Below are 13,871 nucleotides of genomic sequence, written 5' to 3' on the forward strand. Positions count from 1 at the left end.
GTATATGATTGTGCTGATATTGTATTATTCGGATATAAAACGTGTAGCTATACATCTGTGTATAAGTGCTGATTTCTCCTCTTTAAAACAATAATTAATGACGTGCCTCCTGTGTTTTTTCCTTAATATCAGTATCAATATTTCTCACACTGCTGAGTCACAACTGTGCTCAATGGTGAGATTTAGTATTTAAAATGTCACCCTGTAAACCATGCCTCATCCACTCTAATTACCAGACAAGTCTTATTACCGAGTGACATAACACACGGAATCCATGTTTTTTTTTTATGTTCAAGTTAATGCAATTAAAACTGCATTCTCTTCCACTGCAGCACATGCACAAAGCATGGTTGAAAAAAGAAACCTATAATTTACACGGGCACTCACTCGTACTGTATACAACAAAAACGTAAATACAAATATGTAAGCAATAATATTAAAATTGAACCAAGGTACTAGGTAAAGAATAAAACAACAAATGTTCTGTCTTGCTGCTGTGGTTGTATTTAATGGTTACACATGCCACAATGCCAATGTACCAAATCATCAGACTTGTACGACTTGACTTGTACTTGTCCACTCGTTTACTGACACATGCCCTAAAGCATTATGCGATGTTACATATATGGACTTACAAATATACAAATATAAAGAAAGAAGGCCCTGCTGTCAATATGTCCAACATACTCCCGGATAAAATGTGAAAAGGAACCATTGCTTACGAGGTCCAACAAAATAAGTATTTAACCAGCTTCTTTCACCCAATCAGCAGATGTTCTCCGGCCAATAGAAGGCCCAAAGCTGGCCCTCTCCAGGCGCCCGCTCACGATCACCGTCTGCGATACAGGGAGGTGAGTCAGCCCTGGTTGGTTGCCAGTCCCTAGCTCACAGGAGGGCCAAGTCTAATTAGAGTCCAACGGACATCCTGGCCAGGGCCCAAACCAGTGATGTCTCATGGCTGACTCCACACATCCCGCAATGTGTCGCTTTAGCAAGATACATCACCAGAGAACAACCCTGCCCTGCCTCCTGGGTCAGTGCCAGGGAATGAAACAGCTAAACAAGACACCAGGATTTCAAGAGCTTTGTGAAAGGGCCTTCCCCTTCTAGTCTGGATGTATTGAGTGAAAACAAATGAGGGTGTGTTGTACCCTCCAATGAGGATAAACAGCAGCAGTATAAATAGTTCAATACTGTGCCATCTACATTTCCACAGCACAAATGATTTCATCACAAGGCTCTCAAATGACTGGCGAATGATACCAAAAGAGAAAGTGTTACGAGGATTTAATTGGATAATGCCAATACAGTCCTCCCACAATTCCACTATCTCTCAGCCCAGCCTTTTCTTTTTTAAATTCTTGAGTGCTAATTCGATAATTGCTTCAAATTCATTACAAGACAACACTAACAAAAATGCCAGAAAAGATCAAAAACTGAGACATGCCTGCTCTTCCTGCCGCTTCTGTTGTATGTGTTGACTAGTTTCCTGTTGTGCATTATGGGGATAACATTTATATAGATAGATAGATATGACATGATTGTGGGAAATGTTAGATCTTGGGTGACTTTAAAAACCATGGCAATGTCATGTGTCAGCATCAGTCTCTATACCACTATACTATACCATCATTATTGGTCCAGGGTGCACTGCAGTCTCTCCATCTTCTGCTATTAAACTTCCCTCCATCTCCGTCATGATTCTTATTCTCCCGCTGGCAGTTTTCTTCCCCACTTCTGGGCCATCAAGCAATTTGATAGAAAAATATTGACTTGTGTTGTAAAAGGCTTTCCATTCTCCTTTTTCCCCACATCACTCTAAGTTGTTTTGATCAAGCTAATACCTCCACTTATGTTATAAAATATTCAAGGTGGTCGGAGTGATATTTGAGATTTCCATTCCTCCCCTGCACAAAAAAAGGGAAAAAAAAAGGATCACAGCATGAGTCCTGAATAAGAGGCAGCCTTGGGAGCCCAGAGATAACACCTGGTACTGTTAGGGTTTTGGTTATCATTGTTCCACCCCAGCGCCACGGGATGCTGGGAGCTCTGTACAGTCGCAATCGATTACACCCTCGTGGCTTTCCTGGGGAGAGATCCTTCAGCTTAAATTTTGCAAAGCTAATTATCCACACATTCACTTGTACGAGTCTAAAATGAGGTCTCGCCACTCTGACAATTTTTTGTGTTCTGCAGATGTGGTTGTAGATGTATATTTATTTTTAAGAACGTTTGAAGTTCACAAGTGACTTTCAAAGGTAAAAAATGTGGAGTAGACAACTTCCCCGGGTTATGATATCTGGAGCAGTCGGCTCCATGGGCAGCCTGTTACAGGAAGAGAAGCCCTCTGAGGCGAGGTGCCAGTTTGGCTGGGGTGGTCACACTGTGCTCTGTGGGAGGGCATGCCTCTGGCTCCTCTCTGCTCTGCACTGGGCAGGGGGGCGGGGATCAATGCTGTTGAGAAGGGAGAATTATTCCAGTGTCTCTGCAGTCTGGGCCATGGTGATGACTGGCTGTCAAAAGAGCCTTGATGCACTTGGCAAAGACTTAAGTTTTCCTGCAAACTTGAGTGCTGTAAGCCTTTATCAATGGATGACAACTCTTCAGAGGACATATCTAATCTGCTCTTTCCTCTCAGACTATCAGGCATCTCTTCTCTGCTTCCATGTGAGGTGGAAACAAAAGATCGAACTTTGAACCAAAGAGGTTGAATGTATAGTATAGCCCTCCAAACTTTCAGACTTAGCTGAAGAGATATTTTAAGTAGAGAAAGAAAATAGAAATCGCTGAAAAAATGGTTTGCCTCCACATAATCCTGCTGAACCAGGTAAAATGTAGTTCTGTGAGCCACTGGGCCATCACAGCACTAATTTGAGTGTCAGGATTTCTTGTCAAGTTTCAATGGAAGATTTTTAAAAGCTCATGGCCATGGTGTCCTGAGCTAAAAACTCCTAGATCACATTTAGAAGCCCTATTGACAACACTAAATTAAAATTAAACAACGCCAGTAGATAATTGTATGCCCGGTTCCCCATAGTAACCTAAGTATAAGGAAAAATGCTCTAGACTTCAATGCAACAGGTACTAAATAGCACATAGAAACACTTCTTCCGTCAGGTCGGTCTGCAGGTTATTGAAACTTATTCTGCACATGCCAGGTCCAAAGATCATCGATAACGATAAAAAGCTTGTACAGCTTTCAAGCACTAACAACGGTGTTCCTTGACTTTTTTTTTTTTGGGCTCTTTCCAAGGTTGTTTAAGTATCCTTGTCCAACTTTATGGTAACATGAGAAAATGCTGGCAGCAAGGGACAGCCTGTGCTATAGGTCGATTATAGTGCCATCTCTAGAGAATAGTTAAAAAAAAAAAAATAATAATAATAATAATAATAATCCTAACTCAGGCATAATTTCTTCAGCTAATGGCATTTATATTAAGCAACAGCAGTTAAGGCTCCAGACAGAAGGCAGTTTATATAAAAAAAAAAAAAAAAAAGTCAAGAGGGAACTGGCATCCTTCTTCACTTGGACCCTGCTCGGACTGAGCTGAAAACTGGTCCATGTCTTGCATCGGGTCTTAACACAGCAGACCTTAAAAAGTGAAAAGACCATTCGCATTATCAAATCACACTTGTATGGAGATTCAGACTAAGAATGTTCTTCTCTAAAAGTCATTAGAAAGAGTAGGTAAATGTTTCTTCACCATGCTAAGGGCTGGATTTTAAAACGTGTTGTTCTGGCATAAGCTCAAAGAAAGGCAGGAGGCCTGTGACCCATAAAAGGCCCTATACTCCGCTTGTTCCTATGAATACATACAGAGTACATACCTGTAATATGCGATGACTCCAGGATGTTCACTTATTCAGACTATAATAGATACAGTACAAAGTGGAACTAAAAAAATCATGCTAAACTCATAACCAATTCTGTGAATTAGTTCTGCAAGACTGCTACTCAAGTCAAGGAACCTGTACAATCTCTCTCCAGAACTTAAGGAGTTAATTACTTTAATGCTTTCTTTAAAACTTGGAATGGCTGCAGGGAGAGGAGAAGGAGGAGAGAAACAATTGTGGACACATTATACTGTTAATTATTGGCGCCACAAGCTGAAAAACAGCTAGTTTACTTTAATTACAGTTACCGAGGTTTTTTTGTTTGGTTTCCTTTTGCTTTTAAAAGGACCTTGTGCATTGCTGGTTTATTGTGGCATGCAATCTGGATACAGAAATCGACACTGGGCTTCAACATTCAGTTCTCACGTTCACCCTTAAGAGTGTAGAGCCAAGGATGTGGGGCTCACACTCAATCAATTAAGCAAGTCAACCATAGGAATTTGTCCCTTAGGAGGCTGCAGGCATTCAGAAAATTGTTCCAATAATTTCTAGGACTGAATTTACCACATCACCTGCTTCACTGATCAGAATGACATACTTCCAGGTGTTTATAAATTGGGTGATACAAGGGTGACCTCTAAAACCTGCTGGATAGTGGCTCACCAGGACTAGGGTTGGACACCCCTGCCCTAGAGTTTAATACATCTATTTTTTTTTTTAGTTCTAAAAGACTCAACCCTAAACTCAGCCAGCCTGCACCTTCCGAGCCACTTTTTTCAAAACCTTACAGATGGTACAATCTGACCCCTAGTGGTCGTGGAAATGAAGCAAAGTGCTGCCCACAACTGGAATGAGGAGGAAACCTTGATCCAGCACTGTGCTCAAGTGTACCATGGCAAGATTTCAGATTGAACAAGCGTTGCGGTTTATTTTGGTTGGTTGTGGTTCAGTCAAAGTGTTTTTACATATATATATATATACAAACTCACATTTAAACTGATGCTAAAGCCCTGTAACCAAAAAATAAATAAAAATGCTCTTCTGAAATAAAGACATTGAGGGCACTGCACACAAAAAAAAAAAAAAAAAAAAAAAAAAAAAAAGGGGAGGGGAGGGGGAAACAAAGCTACACGTGTCATACCCTAGAGTAGAGGATCAGAAATAGTGCCACCTTACAGCCTGGTGGACTGTAGGACTATCCCTTGTTCCTCCTCCCTTCTCACACAACTATCACAATTGGACGTCATTAAGGGGTTAAACTTCAAGAGAGGCAGGTCTTCAGAAGGGCTGCCTCTGAGATTGCCCCATCCTTCCTTCTGTTGTAAACGGCGTGAGGGAGATTGCAAGCTCTGCTGGGACTCCGTAGCCGCGTCGTTCTGGCAGTGAACGACAAACGCGCCCTGGTGGTGTCTTCTGTACAGCACGGCCACGATGGACAGCAACAGCATGAGGAACACTGTGAAGAGCAGACCCATCCCATACAGGACTTTCAGCAGGCTGGGCGAGAAGTTGGAGTGGGTGCCTGTGATTGAGGAGGGGAGGGAAATGAAGAGAAAAGCAAAAAGCAGCGCGTGACCGAACGCAACCCTAAGCCATCTTGTCAAACTTCTGGGGACCAAGCAAAAAGCGGTACCTGTCACATCAATACAAAGAGTCCCACCAGAGCCCACCCGAGACAGGTCTTCAAATCCACTCTGACAGAGGCAGGTGTAAGTGCCAAAGTCATTGAAGCAGTCAGCATGGGCATCACACAGTACCAGCTCCGTCCTGCACTCATTCACATCTGAAACCAGCCATTGGTGACAGAAGGTAAGGGTGGGGTGGTGTACTGTATTCTTCATGCTAAAGTTAATGAGGTGGGGGGGAGGTGAGGAAAAAAAGTTGAGAGTCTTTTGCATTCCCTCCGGGTTTTGTAGCATTAAAATTCATTACCTTCCGTTGACACTGAAACCACTTGAGCCAAACCAGTGCCCAGATCTGCCACAGGTTTATTTAAAAGTCTTTCCATGCCGGACTTCAATGACGTATGGAAGCTCTCCTCGCCAAAGCCGAACTGCAGCCATAGTATGAAGAGAAGACCTGAATTTAACCTGTGACAAGACGTTCATGCAGATTAGCTAGGAGGTACGTACATACAACCTATAAAAGATAGGTTCGTTCCAAATTAATTTCACCTTATTGTACTTATTGTATAAGTTTCCAGCACAGAACAGTAAGCTCCAGTCACGTGGCATCACTGTCCTACATTTACTGAAAGGAATCGCATTCACCGAGCTTCCAGTTATGAAGAGCATCTTCTGCCTGAAATTCGCCAAATGCTGATCAAGACAGGAGGTTATAAATCAATTGTTATCCTCCCTCATAAACATTGAGCTGAATAGTAATGTACTTATGTAAACATTTTGTAAACTAAAACTTTCCCTCATGGAATAAATCATGAAGTGTTGACTGGAAGACTAAAACCGTCTCGTCTCAGGCGTATTCTATGTGAGTGTCTGCGGTAGATAATGGTTTCAGTGAAGCAACAATGAGGTTTGGGTAATTCATCATCACATACCAAAAAAGAACAAACCTTTTCACCCTTTTTGAGGAAATTGCTTTAAGTGGTGGATGATTCTTTAGCTCTTCTTTAATCTGAAAGACATAATGTTCAAGACTGACTATGCATCGCAGATCTGTCGAGATCTGAAAAGGCCAACAAACACACTTCTGACAGAAAACATCATGGTCTTGTGTTTATGGTGCAATGATTTCAAACTCACCATTTTGTGGACCGAGGTCAGAAGAGTCTTAACCTGTAGTTCCTTTTCATTTTCTCTGGGATTTAACTGGACTTCAAAAGACACTTCAAATAAATACTCTGGAAAACAAGTTCCTCTTGTTCCGTTAACATTTCAAAATGAACATCTTTCTAGACTGCAGACTAGGGGTTTCTGAAATAAAAAGGGAAGAGGCACTGCTGCATTGTCGATCTGGGGTGGTGGGGGGGAGGGGCGTTTTGTATATCGGTTCCCTGGTATCGGTATGGGGTTTCTGCATTGGGCCACCTGTAATCCAGAACTTGAGCTTTCATTTCATTCTCTGCTTTCCATCTATATTTTAAGATTGTCTTGCAATAAAAACAATGCTCCTCATGAAATATAGTTCAACCGCAGAGTAAGACAGATTAAATAATTTAGTATTGGAAATTAATAAACGCAACTGCCTTGCAGAGAATTTGGTGCGCAGCCCTTCCTCTTACCTCCAGGGAAATGCGTCACAGTGGCGTTCCTGTGGTATCTAGAAGCATGAGCCCGTTCTGAGGGGAAAAAGGAGAGTTCAGAATTACAATACAATAAAAGAATGTAGTTTCAGAATTACAATACAATAAAATAATGTAGTGCAGAAAATAAGAATGTTAAGAAATGTGAATCATACCCCTTAACATATTTTTGTCCCTTTCCGGGGCTACGGCTTGTGGGTGTTCACTTATTGTCTGGGTTACAAGTGAATGGTCTCTTTTCTCATCAAGACCGCTGGCATTTGGACTCCGACCTACTGAAGCTGGAGTCATTCTGTACATTGAGGAGGCGACCACGGTTAGCATGTCAGGTTTCGCCGGAGTAGTCAACTCTGGTATGATGTGGCGTGGTTGATCGTGGGTATGCAAGGAAGTCTCCTTTGAGACACCAAAAGCAAGGAAATCTGTTCTATTGAGGCCCATAGAGCTTTCAGGAAGAAGAGCCCAATCAGTTGTAGGAGATGGAGTTATTCCCCTCGTTCTAGCCTGAATAAGCCAATGAGATCTTCCCGTCAATTGATCTTGTCTGTCATTGGCCAAAAGAGTGCTGTATTCGGTCTTTAGCAATTCATGTGAAGGAGTAGCAGTTATATGCGCTAAAATATTTTTGTACAAGTTGTCCTTCACTTCAGCGCCAGACAGCTTTATCTGGGTCAGGTAGCCCTTTTGACGAGTTGCTGTAACATCTCTGGTTTGTAATGAGCTCCATGTCCCGTTGCTGCTCAAATCGTGCGTGTCCCATAAAGAAGCGGTTTGCATAGGTTTTGTAAACTCTAAAGCCTCAGGCTGAGCTGCATGAGGTTGAGACAGAGAAGGCTGCAGAAACCTCTCTAAAGAAGCAGCTTGTGTGTTGTGCGATGAACTTCCTGGAGTAAACCCACTTTCTTTTTGTGATTGTGACATTGATAAATATCCTGAATGTGCACCAGAATGTGTAAATTCATCTGCACCCGTCTCTTTCCCATGTGGTGCAGAGGTGGTTTTGTTTTCTGGTGCAAGTGACTTCAATTCTTGCAGCTCAGGAGGAGGGGAAGGAAGCAACGGCAGGGCTGCATTTAGTAATGTTGGGTCCTCCTTCAGCACATGGTAATTTCCGTAGAACCCTCTGTATGGCCATATTCGATTTCCCCTGATAAGTAGAACCACATATAGGATGTTGGCTTTGGAAGTATAATGGGCTTTCTGCCAACAGGTGTCCAATATGCGCTGCCTTCCTCTGGCAGGAAACTCCTCCAAGTGGATCTCGTCCGTTTTCAGATCACAGGTGTTGGCAGACGTGAAGTCCTGCAAGTACAGCACGATGCGTTTTCCAGGCTGCACCCAGACCGTCCAGTTGCACCAGAGGGGGGGGTGAGAGCACAAGTAGTCTGGCGAGAAGAACTCCCCCTGGTCATCACGGAAAACCACGTGGCAGCTTCTCAGGGCGAAGAAAGCATAATCTGTCCTTTCTAAATGTAATAAACATATTGAGACTATAAAAACAGCTCCTTCATTTCAACATCTGTGCACAGTGAATAAAATAAGCAGTGGGCTCTATCACAGTTCAGCTAGCAAATGAAGAGAAATGTGTTTCCTTTTAGAGAAAATTCCCAGCCATTTGTCAAGGCGATAAAATACACATAGTAGGGATCCAAGACAATCATTTAAGGAACCCAAGAGGAGTATGTTAATTTAGCACATATGCTCTCACAGATTTGGATGCTCAGCTCTTTAGTTGGAATCTATTTTCCACATACAGCAGTACACTTTTAAGTAAACAATTAAATTAATAATTAAATTGGCTACAAAAGGAACTATGGATTTAATTTACTTTAATGCTTGTTGGTTCTTGTGCTAGCAACACCACATAGATCAAAGGGGCTCATAAAGAAACATGAAGCCCCCTTATGATTATATCTCCAGGGCGACCTGCAGTTTACACAAGATGTAAAAGTGAAGTAAGCAGAGTCCAACTGTACTTATCAACAGCTATACTCAGTTTACTGAAAGTAAACTGAAGGTTTTTGATTAAATATATATTTGGAAGTTCATTCATAAACCTCTATAACAGCTAAGTCATCAGAAACCAGGAACTGAACTGGTCACTGTAAGCCATTACTGTATTTCTTGGCTCCAAATGTAGTTTCTCTTTTATTCTGCCATTTAGATATTTAGCACTCATACCTGTAGACCGTTTGAAAGGCTCTGGTACCAGATTTACCTGTAAAAAAAACAGAATGCATGGCACTTAATGTTACTTAAATAAATTAACTTATGCCTTCATGCATAATCATTTAATGGTAATCAAATATTTTTGCAAACCACAACTCCAATCCTGTTAAAGTAGAGAATTCTGACAGTGAGAAAACTAGCAAATGTTTAACTGTTGTCGATTTAAACAAAAGGACAAATACAGGTTTATACTACACTTCAAGAGTATTTTAATCATACTGGGGAAAAATACTAAAACTGTAATGCAATTAGAAAGCTAAACATTCACAAACAAAACGTCATATGTTTATTGCTGCACATTTAAAGTTGGCACAGTGATGCAGTAATTCATATTAACTGGAGATGGTGCTGCATTTCATGGGTAGAATTAATTGTACACTGAACAGTTTCTTTCTGCCACCGACATCCTTCATCATGGCACTGTCTGGTATGCGGCCAGCTTCCTTAGTGTGGAACGCGTCAGTGGAGAGAACAATCATCTGCAGCAACAGGCTGCCAGTTGCACCTTGAGCTCAAGACACTCAGCACATGCTGTAGTTGGTAATGTATCCAGGAGTTTGCCACAGCAAAGTTTTGCCATTGAAGAAGCAGCCAACCCATCCACTTCTTGGTTAATTGCAGCACCCTAGAAACCTTAATTTCAATTCACTTTTTCTGCCAAGATGACAATGCTGATCTTCCCCTACCTAATATTAAGATTATAATTAACAAACTTATCATAACTATCTCCACCAAAAGTGTTTTCCATTCATCTGTCAACTGTTAAACTTGGGGGATTATGCAACCAGTAACAAATCCTGCATTGAAGCCCATACTAGCACAAGAATGCTGTTGGAACAAAAGGCATGAGTTTGTCCCCTCAAAAACTCACAGGAGTATCATAGCTCCCACCTCTCTAGTAAACTTCAGTCAACTCCACGTCAGATTGGTTTCTTCAGACTTCAAAAGCACCACGCTAGGCCAGATGGAAAGTCCACCAACTTTCCAGCCAGGTGTGTTTTGCATCACACACACACTGCTCTACTCACAACGTTGCAGCTACGGGAATTTTCCCGACTGGAAACGCACAGAACTTTGAACACATGCGTCTTCCAGCAGGCCGCTCTCACCATCTGACACAAAGGACGCTTTCCAAAGCCGGCCATGATGGTCAGTCAACTTCAACGACACTTCTGAACAAAAACCGTGCCAGCTCATCATGTCACATACAGTAAGGTTTGTTGTCCACAGGTCTCAGTACAACCTCCCTATAAGAGCTTGGGTATGTTCAGGAAACCAGATAGGTTTTCACAGCAGTCTTGTTGGTAGCAGATGCCATGGCCATGGTAAATGTATTGTTCAAAGTAGAGCTCTGGTTCCCGGCTCCGTTTGTCGTACAGCGGCCTATCCATGATCGATTCACCGGCTCCACTAACAGGCCCAGCTGATGACAATCTGAAAAGGAACATTTTAAGACACTGACATTAATTAAAATATCATTAAATCTGCCTTCTTGTGGGGATTTAATTCACTTTCAATACAACATACCCGTTTAAATGTTCAATACTAATAGAAAATTATAGATGTGTGCCACAGTTATAAAGCGGGGGATTATAAAATGACCACCGATAAACCGAACAAAGGGAATTACCAGAGATTATAGAGTAAAGGTTGCAACAGGACTCTGGAAATATGAATAGAGAACAAATTAAATGTGTTGAGCCACAGGGGAGGAAAGTGCGGCAGAATCTTAAGTATTTGATACGGACAAAGTTTGGTCCACCTAGATGAGCGACTGTGCAAAACCTGCATTGTGAATTTGATTCTAGCCTGGTAAGACCTCCTGGTAAGATACCCCTCCAGTTTTCCTGCATTAACAGTGGTATGTTGCAGTCACAGAATGGTCACATCATACAAGACATACATTAAACTATACAAATGTCATACATTTCAAGATATTGACCCAAAGGGCTTTAAACGTTTGAACACATAAAAGCCACAGAAATTAAGAAAAGCATCATGAACACAATACAAGAAAGAAAAATGTGTATATATTGAACACAAAAACCTTGCCGTTGTTTGTAGATGTAAATCACAGAAGTGGAGTGAACAATAATAAAGCGACATCCTTACCTTTCTTTTTCCAGTTTCCACAGTTTTGAATGTGCAGCTGCAATCTTTTCCTCTGAGCGATATAAGGGCATTTTGTAGACTTGAAAACATGTCCGATGCAGTTGCAGAAAATAACATTTAAGTGCTTTTTAGGTAGAAGTGCCACGTTTTCACAATGTACAACACTGGTATAATAAAAGCATTTATCAAATACATCTGATAAACGCTATCTAAACTAGGAAGAACCTTTATATATTGCGTTTAAAGCGATGTATTCCCATGGCCTAGGTTATTTGTTTGGTTGTTGTTGGCGGTGACACAAGCGGTGTTGTAACATCTTCACCTACCGATGTTGCAGTGGTTGGATCCCACTTAAACATATGGACACAAAGTAACAGAACGGTAGACATCTGAAAATCCCCACGGAACATTTCTTTGAACATATATAACAATTGTAACGTATGTATTTTTATTTTTTAAACGTGATAGTCAACGACAAATTCGCTTGCTGTAATCCCCTGATTTATCCATTTCCACAGCGCCACTATGGCCGGACGCCCACCACACCCACTTCCAGAGAAGCCCTGTTAGAAACACCTGTGTTCAATTAGCACCCAGGCAGGTCGCTGAAAAACCCCAGTCCTGCGACATTTTTATATCTTCAACCACTAATACCGCCGTCTCTTAAATCAGTATTGAGTGTAATGAAGGCCGGCGTGGCGGTGCTGCAGACCCCTCGGACCCGAGTCTGTTTGCGGCCTTGTGTGTCTCCTGTGTCAGGGGCTAGTCGCAGCTCTGAAGCCGGGCTGTGTGTTTGTAGTCGCGACCGTGGTAAAATCTTTGTAAAAAGTAGTATGTTTTTTGGGGGTACACGTTAAAAATGGTATGGTTTATCATAGTAAAAGCACAGTGTAATGTGGTTTGCCGTGGTAAAACGAAAATGAGGTACTGCGGTGTGTTATGCTAAAATCAGAGTAAAAAAGGTAATACGTTATAGACACAGATAGCCAAGTTGTAGGTGGGTTAAAAAAGAAAGAAAAGTACCCTACTTGATTTGAAACATCCATAATAATGTCCTACAGATGTCGCCAAATGACAACATATAGGCCAGGCTTGCTAAATCTGGGGGAAAGGATATAATGGTTGGGTTTACTGCCATTAATTGCTGAAATATGTGTGTGTGTGTATGTATATGTATATGTGTGTATATGTGTATATATATATATATATATATATATACACACACAGCTCTGGAAAACATTAAGCAGTAAGGAGTTTTCCCCCTTTAAAGTGACTTCATAATGTGTTCCAGTAATTGTGTTAATTGTGTTCATTAAGGTAATAAAATGAGGAATGTAGTTAATCTTATAGTTCATTTCAGTTCAGACCTCCTTCCAGCAATTACTCAAGGTGCATCTTTTCAGACCCTACTTGTAATTTATTCTCCTGTAAGATTGCACTTATACAATGTCATACTCTTACCTTTATATTACTAGCACATTTCCCCTATGCTTCCTCTCCCTTAGCTCTCAACTTTGACTTAACATCATGTCTGCACTGATCAGCTTTTACAATCTAGGATGCAAGACCTTATATATATATATATATATATATATATATATATACACTTGTGTAAATTCTGAATTTATAAAATGTATTATGCCTTGAATTGCACTGTATTATTGCTCTTATATTTTGTAAGTCACCCTGGACAACGTCATCTACGAAGAAATAACTTTGCTTTTAAATCAGCGGAAACCTCTTCAGCATTTGCTACAGAGTACAGCCACACTGAATTGAATTCAGGTTCACAGGGTTGAAAACACCCTGCAATCACAGTGAAGTAAAAAGTCAGTTCTCTTAATCTGATCCATTGCAGCTTTACTAACAGAGGGGTTGCAGTTACACCACACAGGAAGGCCTTTTACATCCCACCTACTGTATTTAGGACCATTTAAACTATAATCTCTTTATAATTATACTCATTCACCCAACAATCCCACTTAAAAAAAAATAATGAAGAAAAGGGTTAACCCTTCTGGATCCAGTTCAGAACATGAAGAAACAAACCAACACACATGATGAAAAAGGAGGATCTCTGGTGTGTAAGAGTTAATTTTATTCAGACTTAAAATACAGTGCATCAGTTCTAATTGGCAACAATTTCCAGGTGGCCTGTCCTTAAATTAAAGCTATTCTCAGATATTCTACAACCAGTAAACTCCCACGCTTTCCCAGTCACTTATCCACCATCCCTGCTTGTGAGGTGGAGAACTTCAGCACTTTAAATTTTATTACCAGCTTTGCCACTACAGTTATATCCAGCCTGTGTGAAATTTAAACTGGAAAAGCAGCAGAGTAATAAATATGTGTCAGTCAGATGGTGACTGATTTAATTTAAATTGGTTCCATAGGTTGTGTACTTTTGTCACTACAGGTCTAAAAGTGCATCCGA

At 41.1% G+C, this 13,871-nt stretch overlaps 1 protein-coding gene across 1 annotated transcript; it reads right to left on the bottom strand.

Annotated features, from left to right (window-relative positions):
• Positions 1 to 4,735: 4,735 nt before the first annotated feature.
• On the bottom strand, positions 4,736 to 11,972 carry LOC136719196 (uncharacterized). The gene is made up of 9 exons (XM_066697044.1): positions 11,764 to 11,972; positions 9,278 to 9,314; positions 7,252 to 8,562; positions 7,076 to 7,132; positions 6,597 to 6,694; positions 6,407 to 6,468; positions 5,767 to 5,924; positions 5,468 to 5,617; positions 4,736 to 5,356 (listed from the first exon to the last, which is right to left on the bottom strand). Exons 1-9 carry the CDS (start codon positions 11,857 to 11,859, stop codon positions 5,007 to 5,009), a joined length of 2,319 nt encoding a protein of 772 aa, XP_066553141.1. The 5' UTR covers positions 11,860 to 11,972; the 3' UTR covers positions 4,736 to 5,006.
• Positions 11,973 to 13,871: the final 1,899 nt, after the last annotated feature.

This window comes from Amia ocellicauda, chromosome 23 (genome assembly GCF_036373705.1).
Source record: "Amia ocellicauda isolate fAmiCal2 chromosome 23, fAmiCal2.hap1, whole genome shotgun sequence".
Lineage (NCBI taxonomy): Eukaryota > Metazoa > Chordata > Actinopteri > Amiiformes > Amiidae > Amia > Amia ocellicauda.

Excerpts from the sequence above, each read along its gene's own strand:
- LOC136719196 (XM_066697044.1), bottom strand. The coding sequence starts at position 11,859 with ATGTTCAAAGAAATGTTCCGTGGGGATTTTCAGATGTCTACCGTTCTG. Across the intron at positions 9,315-11,763 it reads ATCCAACCACTGCAACATCG|GTAAATCTGGTACCAGAGCC; the intron begins GTAGGTGAAGAT and ends TTTTTTTTACAG. Across the intron at positions 6,695-7,075 it reads TGTGACGCATTTCCCTGGAG|AGTATTTATTTGAAGTGTCT; the intron begins GTAAGAGGAAGG and ends CTTGTTTTCCAG.